Source organism: Oxyura jamaicensis, chromosome 13 (genome assembly GCF_011077185.1).
Source record: "Oxyura jamaicensis isolate SHBP4307 breed ruddy duck chromosome 13, BPBGC_Ojam_1.0, whole genome shotgun sequence".
In the NCBI taxonomy this organism is placed as follows: Eukaryota; Metazoa; Chordata; class Aves; order Anseriformes; family Anatidae; genus Oxyura; species Oxyura jamaicensis.
Window position 1 is genome coordinate 5,026,430 of NC_048905.1, and position 26,461 is coordinate 5,052,890.

Below are 26,461 nucleotides of genomic sequence, written 5' to 3' on the forward strand. Positions count from 1 at the left end.
AAGAATGTCTGAAAAAATCAAAAGTACATACACTGTTATAAAATAATACAAGTAGAGAGAATGTATTTCACAGAATCACAGAATCGTCTAGGTTGGAAGAGACCTCCAAGGTCGCCTAGTCCAACCTCTGACCTAACACTAACAAGCCCTCCACTAAACCATATCCCTAAGCTCTACATCTAAATGTCTTTTAAAGACCTCCAGGGATGGTGACTCAACCACTTCCCTGGGCAGCCCATTCCAATGCCTAACAACCCGTGCAGTAAAGAAGTTCTTCCTAATATCCAACCTAAACCTCCCCTGGCACAACTTTAGCCCATTCCCCCTCGTCCTGTCACCAGGCACGTGGGAGAATAGACCAACCCCCACCGTGCTACAGCCTCCTTTAAGGTACCTGTAGAGTGCAAATTCATAAAATTTATTAAATGGGGAAAAGAAAAAGCAAAACCCAAATACTTCTTTTTTTTAAAAAAAAAAAAAACCTTGAAAATGTTTTGTTGAGTTTATAAATAAAATACAGAGCATGAATGATACTGCTTTCAAAACCAACAAAATAATGACAAGAAAAAAAGCCCAGTTAGTATTATGCACTGGCTATCCACAGCATTATCCATTACTTTAATGTCATAGTGCAATTTTAATCCTTTGACATTTAAATAATAGTAGTATTTCTTCCTGTAAATTAGTTTATCGAACTATCAACTCTGCACCAGTCTTAGATATATAAAAATGAGGACTAAATGATATGTAGAAATATTGCAGTAAGGGTAAATTAGTGTTAGCAGAGGGAAAATAAATATGACAGTATTTATTAGTGTATGGCATTCTGAAGCAACCATGTTAAGTCACGTATGGTTCTGACTTTGTATCTTATTCCCAGACTTGATCTAGCACCAAAGACATGTGATTTTTATTTTATTTTTAATCAAGATATTTCCACTCTGAAAACAATTAGCTGAAGTGCATGAAAAAGGAGAGCAGACTCAAGTGACAAGATACTCACGGTATAAGGAAAATTACTGAGAACGCTTTTCCACATACGTTACTTATACCAGGAGCATTATGCCAGCTTTTTATCCACTTGGTTCTCCAGCTTTGATGTTTCTTGAAAGCATGCTAAAAATCGTATTTTTGAAAGTTTTGCATGGGTGTGTACCTAATATACAGTTTCAAAAAATTATTTTGTATCCTAAGTGGGAGATAAACAGTTTTTAAAACATGCTGTAAGTAGATGCTGAATTAAGAGCTGCATATAAACAGATTGCTAGCAAAATAAAGAGATCTCTGTCTAGGTGTTGCTTTTGTATTACTGTCAAAATACCTCTGATATTTTGTAGCGTGCAGTGGTTTTGTAAGCTTGGCAGAGCTATTCAAGGTAAATTTTTGAATAATAAGCACTCTACTAATAAAGAAATTAAATTGTACAAAACAAGTTTTAACTGAGACAGGAGAAGCTGGATAATAGTTACTTCTAAGCAGTTGTTTTCTGACCATGCTGTTTGCATAGTCTTGTCATACATTGCAATAAGCATTTCAGAAAATTCTAATAAAAAATAAATTTTCATTCAGTCTGAATGGTACAAAAATTCTGCTTCAGTCTGTAGCAATACTGAATTGAAACAGGGAAAAATATGATTAAATTATACTACTTTCTTTGCACCGGTGGTCATATTTTTCCAGTTACCATGGAAGTGAATTGTTTCCTAAGTGTTGACATTATGATGCTCTTAATAACAAGATTTCACGTGGCTACAAGGTTTTTAAGTAGTGCTTCTCTTTTGCATTGCCCTTCATTTCTAAATTAATGATAGTTTGCCAGTTTATTAGGAGATTAATTCAGTGGTTAATTTGTAAAGATTTTTTGTTATTTAACCATTATCTTTTCACCTGTTTTCTCAGTCTTTCCCTGCTGTTTTGGTCACTGAAATAGTAAATGTGTTTTTAATCTAGCCTGTCACATTGATTGATTGCCTGGTCTCTCTGTGTACTTAATATCTTCAGGTGCAGTTTATAATTGCTGGTCATTGTTTCAGCCATTGATAATGATCAGCATTTGAGAATGGGTCTGACCTGCTTTGCAAGTCTCCTTAATTTCACATGCTATCTTGTAGCTTTACACGCAAGGAGGAAGAGGAAAGATGACAGAGGCCCACAAGAGAATCTGTTGACTTTAGTAGCTGCTTCTCCTTTGTGTCTGCTTCATGTTAAAAAATATCTATCAGGTGTCCTCTGCAAAGCATGAGGATGCTCCTATCAAGTCAACATAAATGATATCATTATTTTGGCTCTGTTTTCCGTACTCCTGTCTTCATTTAATTGGCATACTAGCAAGGCCATGCCTGTCACAGCTCAGAATAGACCTTCAGAATAATAGTTGATGCATCTCCTAGGCTTTGAAAGAAGTCTCATATTCTTCAATGCTCAAGTAGAGGATTCACTAATGAAAGTGCTGATTGATCGGCCTTTGGGGATTACAAAAACAAAGTTGCCAAACTAAAGTTAATGCAGCTCCTCCTGCCTTTAATTGTGGGCCACATTCTTTGAAGGAAAAGCACATAGGGTGTTTGGGAAGAACTGAATTTTAAAGCCTTTTTGTGTCTTCATTGTTTTTCAGATATGGTATTAAAAATACAAATTTTTAAAGGTTTCTTGGAGTAAGAGCTTTCACAACACAGGAAATAATGTTATTTTCAAGCTTGTTTCTTGTTTTTTTTTCTTATTATCCAGTAAAAGTCCATATTCAATTAATTATTTGCAGATGTCATTGCAGTGTAATTATACCTTTAAAAGACACAGTGAACATGGGTTTGAATTCATGTTCATGGATAACTAGATGACTGAATTCAGTCTTCACCTCAGTATCTGGATTACTTATCTCAAAGTTGAAACCATGAACTTCCAAATTTTATGCTGAATTGTGTGAACTTGAGAAGACATCTCACTGCTCTTGGACTATTGCTTTAGGAAGGATTCATGTGTGAGAGTCAGAGGAAAGGTACACTCATGATTTTGGTCTTCCATAAAATTTTGTGGGCCCAGAATTTTATTTCTTTTATTTAGTTTGTCTACTCAGAAAATTGTATGTGCAGGGCTAAGTGAAGAACATTGTTTAAACTGTGAACAGTGGAGGAGAGCTACTGGGTGCTCAGCCTTTTTGTAACACCAAGCTCTTTTATTTACATGGCTATTCATGGGTTTATATGCGAAGGGATATTAGACTACTGTTTGTAATTATCTTGGCCACAGTGTTCCAAAACTAGATGCAGAGAAAGGCGTCTTTGGCAAAGCCACTGAAGAACAGCAATGCCAATTTAAGTTGATAGATTGCAGTGGAGAGCCATTACTTAAAAATAATTTCTCAGTGCAGTTTCCTGTGGCTTTACCTTCATGCATAAAGTCTGCTAAAGTTCACTTTTTTTTTTTTAACTGTAATCATCTCTTTGTTTAATGCTACAAGGAACTGATGTACTAGTTCTAACTTTTTTGCTAAAAATAACTTGGAGTTCCAGATCTATTTTTTAGGTTTATCCCCTATTTGCACTTCAAAAGCAAAGACAATGTGCAGACCTATATTACTATTAAATAGTCACTTCTAAGGAATAACCTTGGAATCCTACTTTGATTAGCATCATAATGCTTATGACTACATCTTTTCTCCATTTCAGTCCCTCTGTTTAAATTTATCTGGAAAACAATTGGAAATAAAATCTTTGTCTTAGCATGACTTAGACATTTTCAGCTTTTTTGGTCTTAGATTATTAGTATATTTTACAGTGCTATTTGAGCCTTATTTAGAATATACATCCAGTTGTGTAGGATTCTATTCTTTGGGCTTTAATATGAAGACTTCTTATAGTGCCTGTCAGAATTTGAAATCAATTTCTCTGCCAGTAAAATAAAGGAAAGTAGAAGCAGTAGGACATTGAGAAGGCTACAGGACGTAGCAGCAGCTGAACCATGATGATGCTTTTGCTGTTCTAAGTCAAAGTCTTGCCTTTGTATATTTAAATTAATCCCAGAGACTTTGGCCTTGAAGATCATCCATAAATATCCCGGCCTAAGAGGCTGGTAAATTAGAATAACAAATGCTTATAAACTCAGAAATTATAATGGAAATGACTGTGGGTAAAGGAATTTAAATAATTTTAGATAAAAATTGTTTCAATTAATGAGAAAACAAATTCCATATTACTCAGGTAACTGTAGAGAAACTCTCTCATAATAGAATACCTGAAATAACATATTTATAGTCCCTTGTAGTGATTAAAGATAGTGGCAAATGTGAACAAGAGAAGTTTAATAAAAAAACAAAAAAAAAAAAAAAAAAAAAAAAAAAAAACATTGAAATGCATCACCTGTATGGGAAACCAAAATCCTGTCCTTTGATCAGTCTAAAGTTGGAAGGCCGAACTGAGCAGATCTTTCCACATTCCAAGGAATGGTAAGCTCCAATGATCTGCTATGGAAGGAAGGGGATGGGGAGCAGATTGTGGCCCTTGCAATCCACAAGGAAATGGTTGGCGACCTGCTACAGCACATAGTTGTACGCAAGTCAATGGGGCCGGATGGGACCCACCCAAGGGTGCTGAGAGAACTGGCAGAAGAGCTGGCCAAGCCGCTTTCCATCATTTATCGGCAGTCCTGGCTATCAGGGGAGGTCCCAGTCGACTGGCGGCTCACAAATGTGACGCCCATCTACAAGAAGGGTCAGAGGGTAGACCCAGGAAACTATAGGCCTGTTAGTTTGACCTCAGTACCAGGGAAGCTCATGGAGCAGATTATCTTGAGTGTCATCATGCAGCACTTGCAGGGCATGCAGGCGATCAGGCCCAGTCAGCATGGGTTTATGAAAGGCAGGTCCTGCTTGACGAACCTGATCTCCTTCTATGACAAAGTGACGCACTTGGTGGATGAGGGAAAGGCTGTGGATGTGGTCTACCTTGACTTCAGTAGGGCTTTTGACACAGTTCCCCACAGCATTCTCCTCAAGAAACTGTCTGCTCTTGGTGTGGACTGGCGTACACTTCGCCTGGACTGGCTAGGTAGCTGGGCCCAAAGAGTTGTGGTGAATGGAGTCAAATCCAGTTGGAGGCCAGTCACTAGTGGAGTCCCCCAGGGCTCAGTACTGGGGCCAGTTCTCTTTAATATCTATATCGATGATCTGGATGAGAGGATTGAGTGCACCCTCAGTAAGTTTGCAGATGACTCCAAGTTAGGTGCATGTGTCGATCTGCTTGAGGGTAGGAAGGCTCTGCAGGAAGATCTGGATAGGTGGCACCAATGGGCTGAGGCCAACTGTATGAGGTTCAACAAGGCCAAGTGCCAGGTCCTGCACCTGGGGCGTAATAATCCCAAGCAGAGCTACAGGCTGGGAGATGAGTGGTTAGAAAGATGCCTGGCAGAGAAGGACCTGGGAGTATTGGTTGATGGTCGGCTGAATATGAGCCAGCAGTGTGCTCAGGTGGCCAAGAAGGCCAACATCATCCTGGCTTGCATAAGAAGCAGTGTGGCCAGCAGGTCCAGGGAAGTGATTGTCCCCCTGTACTCGGCTCTGGTGAGGCCGCACCTTGAGTACGGTGTTCAGTTTTGCGCCCCTCGCTATAAGGACATGGAGGTGCTCAAGCGAGTCCAGAGAAGGGCAACAAAACCTCCAGGGGTCTGGAGAACAAGTCTTATGAGGAGCGGCTGGGGGAGCTGGGACTGTTCAGCCTGGAGAAGAAGAGGAGGCTCAGGGGTGACCTTATCACACTCCACAGATACCTTAAAGGAGGCTGTAGTGAGGTGGGGATTGGTCTATTCTCGCACATGCCTGGTGACAGGACGAGGGGGAATGGGCTAAAGTTGTGCCAGGGGAGGTTTAGGTTGGATATTAGGAAGAACTTCTTTACTGCATGGGTTGTTAGGCATTGGAATGGGCTGCCCAGGGAAGTGGTTGAGTCACCATCCCTGGAGGTCTTTAAAAGACGTTTAGATGTAGAGCTTAGGGATATGGTTTAGTGGAGGGCTTGTTAGTGTTAGGTCAGAGGTTGGACTAGGTGACCTTGGAGGTCTCTTCCAACCTAGATGATTCTGTGATTCTGTAAGTTATGTTGCACTGTGGCAAGGTAATTCATTTCAGTCATTTTTCCAGATAATTTCTTCTGAAGTTGGATAGTATGTGCTACATTTTCCTGAGCTGTTCTGGGGTCCAGTCTTTCTATGATCTGTTTCCTATCTGTATTTTCTCTGTTATGTCAGTTATAATATATAACTGATATTATGAATAATCATGTAATGAGAATGATTTCTCCAATCAAATGTTATCTTTTTCCTCTTGGAGTAATGTTTAGTTCTTTAAAGAGGAATTTTTTTTTTCAATATTCATTAAAATTATACTTTGCATTTTCATCAAAATCTCAGTGTTTATATGAAGTGAACCTGTTTCACTTCACATTTGTGACTAGTTAACTAATATGCCCTTCTTCTGAAGGGGGAAACTGAAGCATATAAACATGAAGTCACTGAGGTAGTTACAGCATGGCATTGGCAGGAGCCAGGAATAGAATTCAAACCTACTGCCTTACAATGACAGAAATAGACTCATCCTCTAGGCAAAATACAAAAGCACAAAAATATTTGGAACTTGACAGCATGGAAGTATTGCAAGCTTTTTGAAAATGTGTCATTCCAGTATGTCAGATGAAAGATATCTGTGAGAAAGAAAGAGGTATTCACACAAAATAGCATGCATAGGATTATATTGTATAGAATTCTATCAATATTTTTAATATGATCAGTAATTTTTACTGGACATTAAGTACATTCTTATACTTTCTGTAAAGTGTCCTTGGGGCTTGTTATGTATGGCAAATATTAAACCACAAGCTGTTCATAAAAATTTTAAAATATGGTACACACAAAATACATCCATATTATGAAGCAGACTCACACTAGTATAGTTCATGCACATTTAGGTCGTCATGATTATTTCTACTCTATTTTGCACTATATTTCTGTGCTAAAAGGCAAAGTACCTCAAAGTCTTGTTTTTTTAATTGTAAGACTAATTATCAGCACCATACTAAGTTCTGCCCAAACAGGATATTTAAGTGGTGATTAAGATGTGAAAACACAGAAGATGGGAAAGGGAAAAATAAGCTCAGAGACTGAGGTCACCCCCTTCTACGCCAACAGAAAACTTTGAGTGAAGGGAAAACTGTGAGCAGTTGCAGGTTAAGAACTAGATTGTGTGAGTTGGCAAGAATTTACTTTGTAAATCAAAGGAGAAGCTAGAGCAATATAGTTTTAGAGAAAAGATGTGACACTAAAAGGGCCTTGACCCAAATTTTCTACTTGGAATAATACCTCTACTGTTCTGTTTATGCTGGCAGACCAGAATACTGTGTAGGTGCCTGTGTTCTGCCTAGATATGTATTGTGTGTGTGTGGACCATTCTTTTTAGAATTCCTTTTTAAGCTAAATCTTGAACTGTTTTTATCAAGGATCAGGCAGTTCTGTAGAGATAAATGTACCCATGAGAGTAAAGCACTAGCAAAGAATATGTTTAGTTTCTTGTGGGTAGTGGGGGGCAGCGTGCTGAGGAAATCTAATTTCCCAGAATAAAACTAAGCCAGAGAAGAGGCCAAAAGCAAAGTACAATAGCCTATTCAGACCAACATAAGCTGAAATTGTGGTGGATAGACAGGGCAGTTCCATGAGCATGTAGAGGTTGTTTATAGAGTGGTGATAGCCTGGAAGAACAGTGTTGAGCAAAATGAGGTCTCTTGAACTTGAAGTGATTTGATGACACTCAGCGTTTCACAGATCAGACCCTTAATTCAACTGGCAGAATTACCTGAACTAGCACTAGTGAAGATTAGATCAAACTGTTTCCTAGACCATTGGACACAAGTTCATCCAAAAGTGTGCGATGATGAGGCAGAGCAACACAGCACCCTTAGAAATGCAGTACCTTTCAGTGGCACAGTTACTGTAGTAGTTCAGACTGTACTGTCCGTCTGATCACATGAAATAAGAAAGAAATCAGGGGAAATAGCAAGACACAACACTGTGTACAAACTATTTTATTTCCTTAATCACATCAGTGTTACGGAGTAATGTTGGATGGAGAGAAGGCTTTAGGTTTTCCCAAAGATGTTTTTTAATCATTGAAAACCATAATTATAACAAAGGATTTCAATCTAGCCAGTCAAGTTGTTGTTTTAATGAAGCAGTGTACTACCCTTCTTAGCAGGTAAGTAATACTCCCTTTCAGAAGTCTGTTGAAAGCTCATCTTTTGCTTTGCTTACCTCATTAAGAATCTAAGATTCTGAATTTAGCCCTTCCATATTTTTATTTTTTATATTTTTTTTAGTGATGAGACCTACATCCATTTCACCTGGTATTTTGTTTCTGACAGTGGCTTGTAAAAGATTCCTAGGAACAGTATAACAACAGAGCTGGGAGTAAAGTAACACTTTTGGAGAACAAATTGCTGTGTTCTCCCAGCCTCCGGTGACTGATGACATTTAGTAGTCCTCCTCCTTTTGTCTTTGATGCATCTAATCTCTTATATAAAATTCAGGCATTCACAGCATACTGTAGAAATGATTTGCACAGCTTATTTCTTATTTTGAATATACACCATGATTTTGTTCAGTGCTGTGTGCTTCTTGAATGAAAAATAGCAAACAGTAGGTCTCTGTTGTCTCCGTGGTACTTCAATTTTTATAGATTCTACCATAACCCTCCGTAGTCATATTGTGTCCAGACTGAAGAAACCAAGTATTAGCCACAGTCCAGTAAATGTAATCATGTAATCATTTGTGTCACATTTGTTTGCTTCTCTTCTCTCTGTCTGTCTCTCTCTCTCTCTGTCTGTCTCTCTCTCTCTCTCTCTCTCTGGTATGCAACACAAGGATGCAACTTTCCTTTAACAGTAACGTATGGATACCCTGTGTTCTCTTGAACATTTGCTAATAATTCAAATTAATTAATTGGTTTTTGCCTTTTTTTTTTTTTTTTTTTTCCTGATGCCACTAAACAGTTATTTGGTGTTTTTTGTGGACCTGCTTTTTACAACTATTAGATCTTTTTCCTGATTGGTAATAGCTAGTTGACAGTCAGTGGCTGTGCTTGAGCAGGATTGTTTTTCCCTTGTGTTCAGGACTTTCATGCTGCAGTATATTTGTCCCCACAGTGATTGCAACAGAAATATTTTAACTTAAAACTAATAATTTTAGCTTTGAAGTAGAGGGAATTGGATGATTTGCTTTTCAAATTGTAAATTGAATAAAACTATTTATTAAACTTTATAAATTAAGAACGATACAGTTGATCTTTGGTTTACAAATATATTGTGCTGGAAAGTTAGACAAATCTGCTGTACAAATGTCATTTAATCTTGCTGCTTTGATAATAAATACAAATAGATGCTGCTTTTCAAGCTAGAGGCATCACATTTACACTCTTCCACTTGGAGAATATACTGTGTATTAACTCAGCTTTGAATGTGGTTTTATAACCCACCTGAGGAGGAAGACGGACAGAGGTGTCATGTTCATCTCCAGCCACCTATGATAAAACTAAAAAGTTTTCTTTTAATTGGGGAAATGCAGTGGCAGCTCCTAACTAATGAGTGCAGGAACTCTTTCAGCTGTCAAACCTATGAGGAGGATGCAATAACATCTTGTAAATGGGCTGCTCTGTCACACAGAACGTAAAATTGTGTCTGAAAACACAATATGTTTTTTCAAGAATATAATGTTTTATGCAGCGGAGGAAATAAAAGATGTCTGAAATTTTCAGGGAAGATCAATAAACTTTTGACAGCTATACTTAAAATTGGTGATGCATAAGTATCATGTCACATACAGAATGAACCTGCTCTGTTCATGTATGTGTGAACCTGGATTCTTTTAGTGTCTTCAGTGTTTAAAAGTGTTTTCATCAGTTGGAATTCCACACAAGATTAGAGTAGAATTCCAAAGAATATATTTATTGATCTCTCTTTCTCTCTCTTTTTTTTTTTTTTTCTTTCTTTCAGGGTGTTCTTGAGAGCCATCAACAAATTTGCAGAGACAATGAACCAAAAATTTCTGGAGAATATGAATTTTGAAGTCCAAGTAAGTATTAAGGTTTTTAGCTGAGTAGAAGTAGCACATGTATTCTAGTCTGTCATTCTGGTCTGTCAGAGCCCTTCTGATATTTTGCTGGTAGTAAAAATACTATTGATTTGAGTTCTGCGGGATCAGACTATCTTTGATATGATGTGAAAATCTGACTTCCATTGTTCATGATAAAGGACAAAACAGAGGATTTTTGCACTGTGATTCACTTAAAATAGGCAAGCAGACAAGCCCCTTTCCTCCCCTACTCTCCCCTCCCCTCCCCTCCCCTCCCCTCTCTCCTCTCTTTTCTTTTCTTTTGTAGCCAGCCAAGTGTATTCAGAAAGGCACATTTGAGATGTAATGCATATAACCTTAACAGTATCCCATATATGTACATAGGGTAGAATGAGTTTAAATTTGATGCCTCGATTATTTACCACTTAGAATTTATTTTTAATTTTTATCTTGCCTGATATTTCTTTATTTTTCTTCTTCATTTTTTGCTTGCTTGTTTTATGAGCATTTTTCTTTCAAAAATAACTTAAATATGGGCTTTTCTTACTGTGCTTATTGTCATTCTTTTTAACTTATCTACTTTGCCAGGCATTTTACCATGACAAAAACAAATAAGATGCATTTGGACATAAGTATGGCTACCAGAACCATGCTAGTTATTGTAAAGATTGCGTATCTGTAAAAATTTTACCAAGGCACTCAATACCTGTCTAAAATTTTAAAGCAACAGTCTAAACTTGGAACTTTTATTTAAGATAAGCTTCCTCTGCTGTTTCTGCACATTCCAGAATATTATGAAACATAACCAGGGACATAGGAGTTAAATACTGAACCTTGTAGCTCAAGGGAATGCATTAATGCTTGTGTTTTTACTCATGACTTGTCAAATATCTGAAGGCTTTGAGTAACCTAAACAACATTATAGTAAATGAATAATGCCGTTAAAGAATTGTAGTTTTCACAAGAGACTTAAAAGTGGAAGTCAGGCAGATATTAATTTTTTCTTCATGAATAAAAATTCTGAAGACCTTCTATAAGTGTACCCTAAATGTACCTTTTTAAAAAAGCTGCTATTGGACTAAAAATGCCAGAACAATGCAAAATATATTGTCTAATCATTTCTTAATTAAAAATCTAAATTGGGACACCCACTGTTATCTGTACTTACTCAGATCATAGCTCAAAAAATTAGTGTCTTAAATATTTTTATTGTTTTTCATGTTCACATGGTTTGAAAAAAAATCTATACATAGGTAAAATCAGAGTTTTGCAACTACACAGATGGTGTAGACTTAAGTACAGAAAAGCACTTAAAACAAAAAATACATATATTTAAATTGAGAAACTTGAGAGATACCTTAGTGGAACGTCTTCATTTTCTGAGGATCGATTTTATCTTGATCAATTTTATCTATAGTTCAAGAAAATTTTTAATCATTACTAGGAAATGAGCAAATGACAACAACAACAAAAAAGATATCATTTGTTTAATGACTTGTCCGTAGGCAAGCATGAGCAGTGATTAACTCCAGGTAAATGGGTTCCTTCCATTGTTTATTAAATAGTTTCCTTTACAGTTTCCCTCTAAGGCTGTTATGATTTTTAGATTTAATAAATGGCTTTCCACTGTTGTGTTTAAGTATTTTTAGTTAAAAACAAACCAGCATCCTCCTTTGTGTAGCTGTTGTGGTACTTACATATTTTTATTTTACCTGTTAAGGTACCAAGAGTCTAGTATAAAGTAGCTTTTGTTTTAGCTGCTGTTTTGCAAAAGAAAATTCTAAATCAGCTTAATTTCATTTTTATTTATCCATTACCTCATTGATGGGCTTTCTGGATACAGAATAGTGATGAGAAAGTCAAGTAAAACTTTGAGATGCATTTCCTGCATAGGAGAGCAAGTCTTTGGGATGTCTTTAAGGTGTCTGTATTTAAAAGAAATTTAGGGTTTTTAAAGAAATATTTACTTTAATGAAAATAAACAATACATTTACATTTCATAGGGAATGTATTTATTGACAAAAATCATACAACTCTGCAGATAGAAACAAATGCCAGCATATTGCTTTTTAGTATTCAGTTCAAACTCTTTCATTAGAAATATTACAATGCAATGAAAGTATCAGTAGGTAAAAATTGGCATTTGATGGAAGCTTGGTGTCAGAAAACTTCTAACCAGTTTGCAATTTCTCTATATAGATCAATATATATTATATACAATAATATATATTGAGCAATATATAATATACACTATAGGAATAGAATATGTCAGTATGGTGAAAATGCTGGAGTTGTTTACTGGCAAAGATGAAAAATTATGTTAAATTATGTTACAAAGAATAAATTCTTTGTAAATGAGCAAATGATTTATACTGTTTGTAGGATCATGTTTTCTTATGAACAGAATCTAGTTATTAACAAATAATTATAGAAAAATCTTAACTAAAATAATTAAAAGAAAGCCATTTAAAGCACAGTGAAGTAGATCTGAGTATTTTTCACTTGGCAGAGTGGTTATGTGACTGTGTAGCAGACAACCCAACCAAACAAAATAAGTAGGCTGTGAAGTAATTGAGCAAATAAAAAATAATACATCTAGAGCAAAAGCAATGTAGAATTTTTTGCTAGTCTGTTGAAGGTTGTTAAATGGAGGATAAAAGGTTCCTGGCCTTCTTTCTGCTTCCAAAGCAGAATTGCTTTTTTTTTACTCACAATGTGATTCAGGCAGAAAGCGAAGAAGAGATATCATTTAGGACCTGTAAACGGATGTGGTTGCAATCTTTAAAACTGTTCACAAACTTAAAGCATAGGGTCAGTGATGAAACTGTTACATACCTCAGAGACAAATACCAGAGCTGCACAGCACAGCAGTGATGTGCCATTCTACATAAATTTTCTGCCTTAGCCTGTAATAAGCTGGGTACATGGAGTCCATTTATGTGAAAAGCCCGTTTTAAAATTCCAGTGCTTGGTTATCTACAGCACTAGATAAGCAGTCTGAATATTGTGACTGTCACTGGCAGCGGTCATCCAGGAAGTGCCAGAGCTGTTGTTCGGTTTGAGAATCATTATAAGATTCGTACAGGTAATTTAAAAGAGGTTGCATGATGTCTGAATTTATATGCCCACAGGGCAAGTGGTTTTTTTTCCTGTTCTTTGTTTGTTTATTTGTTTTTTGTTGTTGTTTTTTGAGTGTTGCATGCAGACTTTATATTCTGGATGTACTCAGATCTGCTTCAGGCACTCTTGGAAAACAAATCAGATTTAGAAATTGCATGCAACACATGTTGTTCGATGTAATAATCAACATAACCTAGAATAATAAAGACAGGAATAACTAAGAGGCATTTGGTACAGAATATTTACAGTTGTGCTGAAATAGAAAATTGAGAGTTGCTGAGCAAACAATTTTATAGGGGAAAAGACAGTATATTGCTATTGTGTTTGACCAAAAATAGACCATGAAGAAAAGATGGAAGAAGGCTTGCAATTGTCATGGTACTCTGAGTTCATAAATGCCTACAGTATAAATAGGCTAGGAATCTTGCATCATACATTAATGTACATTATTCAGTACTGAAATTAAACTGGAAAATATAGACTTAATGCATGCAAATCTGAAGTTTAATAGGAGTTGCTGGAATAGGTAAAAACTTTCCATATTTAGCAGTTTATATCCTCCTCATGTCTCTGTATTTGAAATATATTGTTGGATTTAAGTTGGACACAAAGACATTTGAATCATAGAATATTCTGAGTTGGAAGGGACTAACAATTATCATCAAGTCCAACTCTTGGCTTGATACAGGACTACCTAAAAATAATGCCATATGTCTGAGAGCATTGTCCAAATCCTTCTTGAAATCTGGCAGACTTGGTGCCATGACTATGAGTATTGAATCAGACTATCCTGGAAGTCTGTGGAATGTTTCTCACTTTAAGATTCTAAAAAATTGACTCATCAGACATCTGCCTGAAGGGATTTAGCTGATTTTACTTCAGGAATAATCTAGATTAAGTGACCTGTCAGGTTTCCTTCCAGATGTGTTCTGTGTTTACAATGAGAATAAGGTCACTGAAGGGTAAACCATGCCAAGATTTGCAAGTATGAAAAGTGTAATAGTTTAAGCTATTTTATTCAGGATGAATATAGTAAGGAGGTGTATAGATAGCACAGAAAAAAGTTCAAAAAAAAAAAAAAAAAAAAAAAAGGTAAATTAGGAAACAAGTCTAAGTTTAGACTTTCTTCCTAACACCGTGATGGTATCTCTTAACGGTGTTCAGTGTCTTCTTTGATTTCTTTGTTGCATTTTGTGTTAATAAGAAGTCTTATCTGTGAGTTTATAAATTGCTTATATTTTCTATTTTCCCTCTTCACTTTCTGCACATGCTCTCAGTATTGTGGTTTTGATTTTTATTACACAGTCATTGAAGCACTGTTTTAAAAGTGTGGATAAGCATTTAGAATCTTTAAAATTTAGTCAGATTTTGTAAATGTCTGGCCAGTTTGGTGAAAAGAAAGTATGGTACTGAAGAAGTAAAATGCTTAACAATTTTTGAGAGAGAGAGAGAATTGCAAATCACCTAAGAAATCAGATACGAAAAACAGCTGGTAGCTTTCTTAACAAGTGTCTATTTTCTTTGGGAATAATAGATACAATTTTGAAAGATGACTTATGCTTGAAAGACCTTTTGAAATTCTTTTATGTGACTCTAGGCAAGTTGGTTGTGCAGACCTGCCTTTTCTTCTATGTATTTACTAAACATGCTGCCACAAAAAGGAGTGCCATGAAGATTGATCATGATTTCTTTGGGAGTTACTTGTAAATTAGGCTGAATCATAAATAAAATTAGAATTAGTATCTATTATTTCTATGCTTTATTATTCTAGAATGCATATTTCAGTGCATTAGAGGATAGTATGATTGATGTAAATATTCATTTTAACCTGTGTAATAACTCTTGGGTAATGTACTGCATGCTAATATTCTTCAGTGCAAAGCCATTGGCTGCATGCTTATGGGGAATTAATCTACAAAGAAAATTGATTTGTTATGTAAAGCTAATAAAGTCATTGTCAGAGTCCAATACTCTGTAACCAGGTTCTTTTAGATGCTCCACACATGGGGTTTGTAATGTTGAATATCAAATTTACTTAGATGAAGATAGCTGATGTTACATGAGGTTTCTGACTTAGCAGAGTCTTACTGAAAACACAATAAAAAGTATAAATTAGACTTCGTAAAATTTAACAATTGCAATACACTGTTCAATTACAATACCGATGTGATTCCTGTTACCAATCTCTGTAATATGCTCATAGTCATGAAGCTGGTTGTCCCCTGTCTCTGGGAAGGAATAAGTGGGTTGAAGAAAGCTTGAAACTGCTGCTATTTTCAAAATTGTTTTGTTAATTGCTTAGTTTTTATATTCTATGTTGAGCTGAGCCACATATGCATTCCCTCCATGCTGGTCTGGCTATCTCAGAGACATTCACTCTCTTGTAATTAACTTGGGGTGAAACATTTCTACCACCAGTTCATCCAGTCAACTGGGATACGGTCAGTTGACCCACTCATCTGACAGAGTTGTTTATCTCAAAAGGCCACGCTTTGGTCCCCTTTGTGGTGAGATAGCCACATTGTTCTATGCTGTCCCAGTCAGACGCTGCATCTCAGTATGAATTGGAGTGAATAACTGCTGATTAATTATAGTAAAGGGTCACTTCTCAGCTCTAGCTTGGTCTCTGTCCCCAAGCCAACAGTTTATCACTGGAGCTCATGTCGACAAGCAGCAAAGAGTGAGCATTCATGCTCAGCAAGAGAGCTCTGATCCTCATTCTGTGTCACTGTCCTACTTTACTTCAGCCCTGCCATGTGCTAGATAACTTGATATTCAAATGCAAAACATCTTGGAATGTTATTGCAGGCTTAAGAGAAATTAAAACTTGTATCATGGATAAACATTTTGCATTTTTCATCTATCCATATGTGCCACTTTTCATTATTCAGAGATTACTTTGCCCCTCTGGGTTTTCATGTTAGTTTTGGTATTCAAAAGTTTGCAAGTTATACTGTTGTAATTCAGAACACTGCATTTTTTTTCAGTCATCAAAGTATTCTGTGGAAGAAATTACATGTATTATATAAATAAGGATATTGTGTCTTTAGGGTGTTTCTAACAAAGGTAGCATTGAACTTGGAATTATTATGTGAATAAATGCAGTGATAAGGCATCATTTTTCTCCCCATAGACAGGAGTGATTGGAGAAATGTTCATTTTACAGGTGTAATTAACACATGCAAACTGTGTTCCCTATATATTGATAAATACGGCTGACAGACTCTAAATTGATCAAATTAGTCTTTAATAACTTTTGATAAGGGGATATAGAGGCTTTTGAGAGCATAAATAAGATTTTTTCCTGGGGAAAATGCTCTGAATTAGCATATACTATTAGTGTATTGTCAAACATTAGATACAAACATAATGTAAATATTTTTATTAACGGGGAAAACTCTACAGCTTTACCTAGTGCTAATATTCAAATGTATTTTTAATAAGGCTGTGATTGATTTGGATGAATTCAGACCATCTTTGAATTGTATAAATGTCTCCAATCAAATGCCATTTGAATTTGCTCATCTATACCAACTCTCCTGAACTGCAAATACGTACAGACAGAAACAGCTTCCCTAAAGACTTTCGGATAAACAAGTCTGTTAAGTAGAGCTTTAGGTGGGCTTCCAAGGAATAAATGTAACACATGATCTTTTTGATGTTACAGAGAGGATATTTTCAAGTTTTATTTATTTTAGGAAAGATCTGTGGTTTTGTGTGCTGGTATCTGTTTTATATGGTTACTTGTGCACAGGAGGGTTTTCCAGGCAATAAAGGACAAAGGTCACATAAGATTTTGATGAAACATTAGATTCCTAGAGTATTTAATGTGGATTCCCAACATAGGATTGTATCTCACCATGTAAAATCAGTTAAAAGCTCTGTAGTTATGTTTTGTTTTCTTTCCAACTTTCAAAATGCTGTTGATTGCATTTACTGTTTTCTTTCTGCTTTCTCACTAATACCTATTACACATATTTTTAGATGTAAATATCTTCTTACCTCTATGTAAATGAAATATTTAGATGAAGTATCTAAAACTATTGTTGACCATTTAGAATCTTCTTAAAGTATTATTTACTTCCTTGAATTTGCATTTCCTACTGCCGTTTCTTTTTTCCCTCCCATCTCTAGCATATAAGAAAGGTATTTCATTTTGATTGCCTGGAGAACAAGTAATCTGCCTTCAGAAATGAAAGGCTCTGCAATGGAAATATAAGGCTTACTTTCTCACTACATGACTCAGTACTAACAGTAGTTATTCAGGGCAGTATTTTGTCCTTGTTTCATGTAGACAGCTCTTAACAAAATATACTGAAATTTCACACACATCATTGTTGAATTAGAACTCACAGAGCAGAGAGTAGATACTTTCTGAAGTAGGTGTCAAACAAAGTGTAATTTCATTGGGTGCCTTTAGGTCCGAGTTGTTAAGATTCACTTGCTTGTAATGTATTCCACTTCTGCTGTGGTTCATGGTTTAATGTTGTTAGCTAATGAATCTCATATAAATGTATTTTAGCAATATTTATTCAGCTGCTGTACTATCAAGAGCAAATGTGTAGTAGTGGTTATTAAAATTCAACTTTCTTGCATTTCTGCTAATTGCATAATACTAATGATGTACAACTTTGCATAGTATAAAAATCTCTAAGTGTTTGCATCATTTGGTTTCATAAATTATTCAGTATTATGTGTGATTTAGTATTTCTTGGCTTTGCTCAAAACCATTATAAATTCCTTATATTTAATTTACAGCTGTGGAACAACTATTTTCATTTGGCTGTGGCTTTTATTACCCAAGATTCACTACAACTAGAAAACTTTTCTCATGCAAAATACAACAAAATCCAGAACAAGTAAGCAAAAATATATACTTCATCATTTATCTTTAATTTTTTAATAAAATGATGATAAAGATTAGCATAAAGATGATATACTTTTTTTTTTTTTTTTTCCTAGATATGGAGATATGAGGCGTTTAATTGGCTTTGCTATCCGTGATATGTGGTACAAACTTGGTGAGTAGGCAAGTGAACTTAATTACAACCAAATGCGTAGCATATTGCATGTTTTGCTGAAAAATATATGATGTGAAATGCTTTTGTAAAGATTTGTGGAATTTGACACTATAAGATGTTTTCACTCTCTTGACTAAGCTTGGTACTCACACAAGATACTGTGTGAGTATTGTCTATTAATTATTATCACAAGAACTCCCAAACTTCTCTCAAATTTCAAAGATGGCTGAACTTTATTTTGCTGTAATTGAGAACCAGGTAAATTCTCCTGGAGTAGGTTGCTCCTGATTCATGTTAAGTGTGTGTATCTTAAAGTTAGCCAATGACAAACGTCTTTTTTGGTTGCTGATTATATAGTAAGTTCTTTGAAATTAAAATGTCAAACAATTAGAGCTCTTGTTACATCCTGTCAAAGGGTCACCTTCATGAATACAAGGCAAGATTTAAAGTGGCTGGTTGGATGCAAAGGGGAAGGAATAAGCAAGATTTAAAGTGGTTGGCTGGAGGTTAAAGGGAAGGCATGATTTATCCTGAACAAAGTACCATAAGCAGAATATGAGGGATGTTGAGAACTCCATTACTTACTTTATAGATCTTAAGGACCAACTAAGCAGATAACTGTATACAGGTGAACCAGGTTTTTACCTGGTAGTCTTTCTGTATGCACACTGATTAAGAGCTCATCCATTTCAGTTTTTAGGCAAGTAATAATAATAATTCTGATTTCCATTAAACAGGAAATTCTCTTTTGACAAGAGGATAGGCTGAAAAAGTATCCAATTTATTGCCCCCTTGGTGGAAATCATAACACAACAGTTGAAGATATTATGTAGGAAGTTGAAGATGCTGTTTCTGACTGATTTTTAGGATGAACTTGAACCTTATCTTCTCTCAGGCAGGCAGGGGAGATTTAACTTCCTGTTTTCTTGCAATAAATTTTTTATTGATTGTGCCAAGAACAGCAGTGCTAACAAGAAATATTCAAGATGCATTGAGGAAAAAATCTTTCAAAGACACTATTTTAGAGAGTACAAAACTGTTCTGAAATTTATACCAGAATGGAATGTCCAGTCTAATAGTGTCAGTGTTACCACAGATAGACGGTTCTTCAGGTTGGAGCATGTATACAGCTAATTTCATAAAGAAATCAGCATACGGAATTCATGTGGATAGTGCATTGTATGTTTTCCTTTTCCATATAATTTATTATTTTATTCATAAATACAGTATTGGGCAGTACACATACCTGTCTGCCTGATATAACATATTTGTTGCAAAGAAATGTTACTTCAAAACAACGGGATATTAAAAAAAAAAAAAAAAAAAAAAAAAGCAGGCTTTTTCTATAGCTTTAATAAAAAGGAGTCTGCATTCTGAAAAGCAGTACAGTGTCTTGAGTATAAACCATGCTGGAGGTTTACAGCAAGATTGATGCAGACAAATGCATGAAATTATACATCGCCTTGTTCTTTGAGGCAGATGATCTTCCTTTGTCCATTTAGTCATTGTGATGTTTGAGATGTTACTGTTGATCTCTGAAAAGCAAATAAGTTTTTCAAAATATTTATTTTTCCCTGTCCAGACAGTCATGTTCTAAGGTCATTTTTTGTTTTTAAGATGAGTCTTGGTCAGGCAATGGATATTGCTATCATTTAGCTTAAGACTTCTGCCCTTTTTTTTTTACTCATATAAGAGGATTTTGTTGGAGATTATTTTTGCAGGTGAAGGAATAGTACACAATACATGAATTTCTGTGGTTTTCAAAAATTACATATACCTGTAAAGTATTAGAAGTCATTCAGTTGTCATAAGGTTATTTTCCATCTTATTGACATTATTGATTGTACTAGGATTAATAATATTTTTTATCAGTATGACTGAAAGAAAAAATAATGTTACATAAAACAATTGACGTCATTGTTAAGTTATGCTTAAAATCACCATATTATGGCACCCATGTGAGGGAAGAATTAGATTACTTTTATTTATGGAATAAGTCCAGTCATATATGTTTGTGAGAATATTTTAATTTCCTTGTAAGCTTCAGGCAGACATTCTGAGACAGATCATTGGATTTTGATGATGGTCTAATCCACATCTCTCTCTTCTTCTTCTTTTTTTTTTTTTTTACACTGTGGCATCACATTTAAAGCTCTCTAGCTGAGATAATTTGAAGGATTCCTAGTATCTTTTTGTTTGTTTTTTAAATTACTTTCCACTCAAAGAATTTAAAAGAGGATGTTTAGCAGTGAAAAACCAAAATGTTCATACAAAATCTCAACTCGGCTGGTATACATTTATATTTCTGGCATTGAATTCTGGCATCTTGGAATGAGAGTATATTTATTAACGTTTTTTTAGCTTTTGAAAAGGGGTAGAGATTAAGTTCTAAGGCTGTTATTGCCATAGGCAGTTAAAAAAAAAAAAAATGCTTTAAATGATTGCATGCCCTTAAATGTTTTTTTGCTAAACATTTTTTCCTCTCCTCTCAAATATCTAATGTGTCATTCTATTTTAGGCCAGAATAAAATTTGCTTTATTCCGGGGATGGTTGGACCCATCCTGGAAATGACACTTATTCCAGAGGTTGAACTACGAAAAGCCACGATCCCGATTTTCTTTGACATGATGCTGTGTGAATATCAAAGGACAGGCGAATTCAAAAAGGTAATCACAAATATAATGTGATTTTTTTGAAAAAATGTCATGTAGCCAGTTTATATCTGGAAATATTTGTTGTGTGGGTTTCTCTGTTTAGAGAAATTAAAATTCAAAATATTGAGAACAAAAGGAAGAGCTCTTGCACGAGCCAAGTTAGGCTTTCCAAAGTGGATTAGTTGGAATTGAGAAAAACATCTTTTATAATGATAGCAATAATACACTGGACAAGAGCCCAGAGAGTTTAGAGAATCGTCATCAGAAATTTCAAAATTTTACTGAACAATGTCCCGAGTGGCAAGACATTACATTGAAGTCAATCCTCAGTTAAATAATAGGTAGAATTAAATGATTTCCAGGGTAACCTTCTTGTTTAAATTTTTCATGATTCCTGTTTGTAACACAGATCTTTACACAACAAAATTTTAAACTCTTAATAAGGAGTGCCTGACAGAAGCTGCAGCAAGTAGTTTTAAATGAATTGCACATTATTAGACTTTCATATAAACTTTTTAAAATAAGTACTTTGTGAAAAATAACCCCTGTGAAGAACTGACATTCCAAAAATGTTTTCTACAGGAATTTTAGGGGAAAAAAAAATCACTTGTGATTTTAAAATCACAAACATTGCATATTTTTGACAGAAAAGAAATAGGATGGTGGAATAGGGCACTTGGGAGTGTGGTCTAGATCTCTTTCCACTGCTTAATATGTGAATTTGGACAGTTAGCATTTGTCAGTTTCTCTCCTAGCTGACTTTTCCATTCTCTGCAGAGTCTTTGGGTATGGATTTCTTTTCTTCTGAGTTTGCACACTGCCTTTCACAGTAAAATTTAACCTGGAGCTTCAGGCTCTGTAGCTGCACAAATAACGAATTCAGAACAATCCGTGTAACAGTAAGTGACAAAAAGTTATAATTTTGGACATTAGTAGGAAAGTAGATATAAATATGTCACTTATACCCAGCTAATGTTTAATACTCTACACGTGGGGCATTTCTGTGTCAGTTAAGTGTGGAACAAACTAGCATATGGAATTGTGTTTTGGTCTGTATTTCAGAGAGCAAAGCTTTTGATTCAGGGCCAAGATTAGAAAACACTTTGCATTTCTGCATCTGTTCTATACATGTCCTAATAGTTCTGTATTTGACTTCTCAAAAATATTTTCCCGCTTCTTGCCTTATACTTCATCTCTTGGGAGGGATGTAGAAATACAGACCAAAATCATGGAAATTTATCTGTCAAACTGACTGATTAGCAAGAACAATAGTTTAAGAGCCTGGCAGATGCTAGATACTTTAATCACTCCTAATGCTAATATAAATAAATTTCAAGTGATAATTCTTCAGTGCTGAGGAACAGGAACATTCATTTTATTAGTGTAAGAATAGTTCTATCAGATGACACTAAAATGATTTCATAATATAACTGTAGAGTGTCATTGGATTATAATCTGTTTCAGATTTAGTTGGTCAAAATTGTGGTATTTATTCTCTCACCATTTGGGTGAGGTAATTAAAATAATTTCTCTAAAATTTCTTCTGTATGATGAAGTTTCAGATCAACATTGCCTTCCGTTAAAACATAATTGTGTTGAACTTTTTTTTCTGATGAGAAAGAGGAGAAAAAAACACAGAGACACCTTTACTTGTAGTCTGTACTGGCAGTGGAACTAGAGCTTGTCTTCTATCTGCCACATCATTTAATAAGCTTTCCCCAAAAGATTGATTTCATTAGTTGTGGTCCTATGCTGAGATGTGTGTGACAGCACTCCTTTCTGTGTGTACCTATGTGTTAGGTTAGTACTAGCTCAAGAGACCATTTCTTGTTTTATGTATACCGTATATGTGTGTTTATTGATCAGACTCTTTTCAAAAAGTTCACAACAAATGAGGTAAAGATATAAAGCTATTTAAACTTATCAGTAGTTTCATTTATTTTCACTATTTCCAGAAAATAACTAATCCCAGAGAAAGCAAAATTCCACATCTGGTTATCTCAAGAATGGCATACTACTCTCTCTCCCTCTTCCATCCCTTCCTCCTTCTGTCTCTCTCCCTCTCTCTCCCCCTATCTCTGGGGATATGTGCTTTCATTAAATGAAGCACATATGGCATGCCAAGACATTTTCTTCTCAATCCTTTGTTTTGTAACTTCTGTTCACCCAAATTTATTTAATATATTATTTAAGTTTGTAATTTTACTTTTAAAGATGTAGGGAGGGAGAATTTAATATCTAATTGTAGGCATGCAAGCTCTGTCTGTCATTAGATCAGAGAGCTAGGAGTCTTAGAAAGGTGATTTATTCAACTTGCATTAGGTGTCAGTGGATAGAATTAGTCCTTCAGATATATCATCTCCTTTATGTACAGAGGAAAGCCAGTTGCCTATTGGTTGAGCACATGATGTTAAAAGAATTCCATCCTCCAAATTATTCTTACCCATCTTTCCTTTATAGATCAGGTTATACATCTTGTCAAGACTTCCCAAAGCAAGGCACGTCATCAAGCAAACTACTTCTGTTCTCTCTAACTGATAATTTGAGGCTAGAAGCTAAAAAAAAAAGCTTACCTTAAAAAAAAAAAAAAAAAAAAAAAAAAAGGGGGGGGGGAGACTAGCTCTTTTCAGATTAGATGAAATTATCATTGAAATAAATGTGGATTCAAGTTACGTTAAGGATTTTAACTTGGCTTAGGAAAGATTAATTCATCCGTGTTTATATTTCTGTACAAATAAATCATTCTGTTTGTCTTTGGTTTTCACTTTAATATCTGCCTTGGTTTCTTCCAATTGCTGAAACCATCTGGGGCGGTATTCCATAATTACTTTCCTTCCTGACCTTGGTTGAAAAGAGCAAATAATGCTGACCAATGACGTGTACTTGGGCTTATGTATTTTTTGATAGATTTAGTGGTTAAGTGTTTAGTCTTAGTGACATGGCATGTTGAAATCATGTAATTTTCTGAAATAACATCTGTGAAATGTTAATAAATTAGTAAATGTGTTTTCAACAAGCTCCTCTGACGTGTGCTTTATAATTGCTTTAAATACCCATATTTCTTATTCTCATTTCTTGATATTTTATTTACATCCAAGGATTTCAGAGGAAAGTGAGATCATTCCACTATCAGAAACCAAGTTTAGATGGCTTGGCGCTTCAGACAGATCCATGTAGAAAAAATGAAGATGTTGTGTAGTTGGCTTTGAAGAGTGTTCAAAGCTGCAGGAATTTCTTTGGTCTACTAGGTAGATAAGCACGTGGTCTTAAAGCATCATTAATGTAGTTAATGCCAATTACAATTAGGCACACTACTTAAGTTAGAAGAAAAATATCCCTACCAGGGCTCAATTATGGCACAGGTTCATTAAAATATTCTTCTATATTTCTGCCAGCTTTTTTATTTATTTTGGTTCAAGAAACAAGCTTGCTCTTTTTTTTTTTTTTTTTTTTTTTTTTCTCCTATACCCCAGCTTGTTGAGAAACTGCCAGAAAGATGCTTAGGAAGAGGTTTTTGTTCAGGTCCCAAATCTGTGAAATCATTGCGTCTTAGAGCAGTCATCAATACCCTGCCTGCTGAATAAGTACTAGGAAAGATTTAGAGGTGGATAATTTTTAACCAGTGCTTGACTTGCATTGTATTCACAGGTTTCTGTATTACTGCAGTAAGTCCACAGACTTGAGCTCTACAGAATGATGGGATTGGATGTTTTGTGTTAATACTGCCTTGTCCTCAAACTGTTGTGTATCTACTTTACCCATACTAATAGACAAATAAACATTAATACATAAAAATGAATTCTGAGCCCTTTAAACTACTTTTTCAGCCTGGACCAGCCAAAGTAATTTTCTTTCTGTGCTGTTTCTCTATACCTCTGCTATATTTAAACGATAGCTCTTTATTCTCTAGTATTGGTATGGTATGTACTGTTCCTCTGGCAATCTTTAATTTGGATTCTAATTACAGAAAAGAGCTACTATTAGAGTAGCAAAACCTCCAAATAACAGAGAGAACAAAGAATTGTTCTGGATCATAGCATATTAGTCCTCCTAGCAAACCAGAACTCTTTGTGGCCTCTCAAGAGTAAATAAGATTCCCTCTTACTTGATGCACCTATTAAAAAAAAATATGCAGAAAGAGTACTAATGTAGTAATCCTTTTCTACTTAAATCAGATAAAATCAGAAAATCTTATACGATACTGCTGTTTCCAGTAAGCAATTTTTAATTTTCTCTGAAAAACTTATGATTAGTAATTCTTAAGTCTCTGAGATCTGAAGTCATTAATTATTTTGGAAGCATTGTCGTCTTTTCAGTATGCCACAGAGATTAAATATATTGCTGCCAACTTTTGTTGAAATATTGGATGGCTATGTGGTGCTCAGTTCTACTGGAGTTAGTCCTATACTGCTATTAACATTTCTCCTATGCGTAGTATGCATGTTTGCATACATTCACATTCAGCAATGACCTTTTTTATATGTAAGCATCTCACTGATAAAAAAAATAGAAACATATATTCTCGCTTTTCTCCTTCCTCTACTTCCTTCATTCAGACTTCCATGCTATTTTAACTATTTCATAAAACAGTGCATTTAAAATGATGTTATTCATATTTTCATGAATATTACTTTTGTACTCAGTCATCTCAAAATATGCTGCATGTGGTGCTGAGTTGGCAAAGTTGTCAGTGCCATTGTATATAGCATGTACTACGCAGCATGTATCCAAGTTCTTGTGTATCACATCAACTCCTTGTGAAGTATTCAAATATTTCTATTTAAAGCATGTCTATCAGGTGGCTACATTAGGTACGGAATGCACAATTTTGGATTCACATGTTTACAGCTGTGACTTTGTTGGTTTTCTTTGGTCTGATAAATATGTAGTGGTTGAACTTGCTCCTTCCCCCACACCATTAGCAAAAAAGGAGTGTAGCCTAATTTTCTGCTCTTCATTTTTTGCTTTTTGTGTGATGAATGTAGAAGTCAGGCCACTCAACACATTCTTTCAAAGCTCCTTGAAAGAAGCAACAACCAGTCTTCTGTCCCCACAGCAGTTTGCAGAATCAGGATGACCCAGCAGATGTCAGGCTGGATGCATGGCTTCTTGCTGTCATTTTGATGTATACAGGTTGAGTAATCCTGATAGTTCAACCGTCTCAGCATGGGATTATATGCATTGCTGTGAGGAGGGGAAACCTGAGAATTTTTTACAGTAAATAGCTGGTGAGCATGGAATATTTTTTCATTAGCTGAAAATTTAATGTGAATAGAGTGGATTTTCTTATGTTGCCCTCAGGGGCAGTTCTAAGGATGTTCCAGTAGAGATTTTTACATATTATGTAGTTTATACGTCTCTTTCTTTTTTAAGCTGTTGTTTTAACATTTTCTTACATCTTGATTTTAAGGGCACAATCACTTGATTGGATTATTTTCTGGAATAAATGATCTTTGCTATTGGCTGGTCCCATTCAACTGCATCTCAGGACAAAAATGAAGGATACATAATATTATGGAGAAAAAATTGGGAATACTTGGCCATCATGATTGCTAAGCCTT

At 35.3% G+C, this 26,461-nt stretch overlaps 1 protein-coding gene across 1 annotated transcript in view; it reads left to right on the forward strand.

Moving 5' to 3' along the window:
- Positions 1-26,461, forward strand: part of DOCK2 (dedicator of cytokinesis 2) — a 188,221-nt gene that overhangs the window by 124,432 nt on the left and 37,328 nt on the right. Inside the window, exons 30-33 of the mRNA XM_035338697.1 lie at positions 10,026-10,104; positions 17,983-18,083; positions 18,187-18,245; positions 20,764-20,912. Coding sequence (XP_035194588.1) covers positions 10,026-10,104; positions 17,983-18,083; positions 18,187-18,245; positions 20,764-20,912 — 388 coding nt within the window. The remainder of the gene's footprint in view (positions 1-10,025; positions 10,105-17,982; positions 18,084-18,186; positions 18,246-20,763; positions 20,913-26,461) is intronic.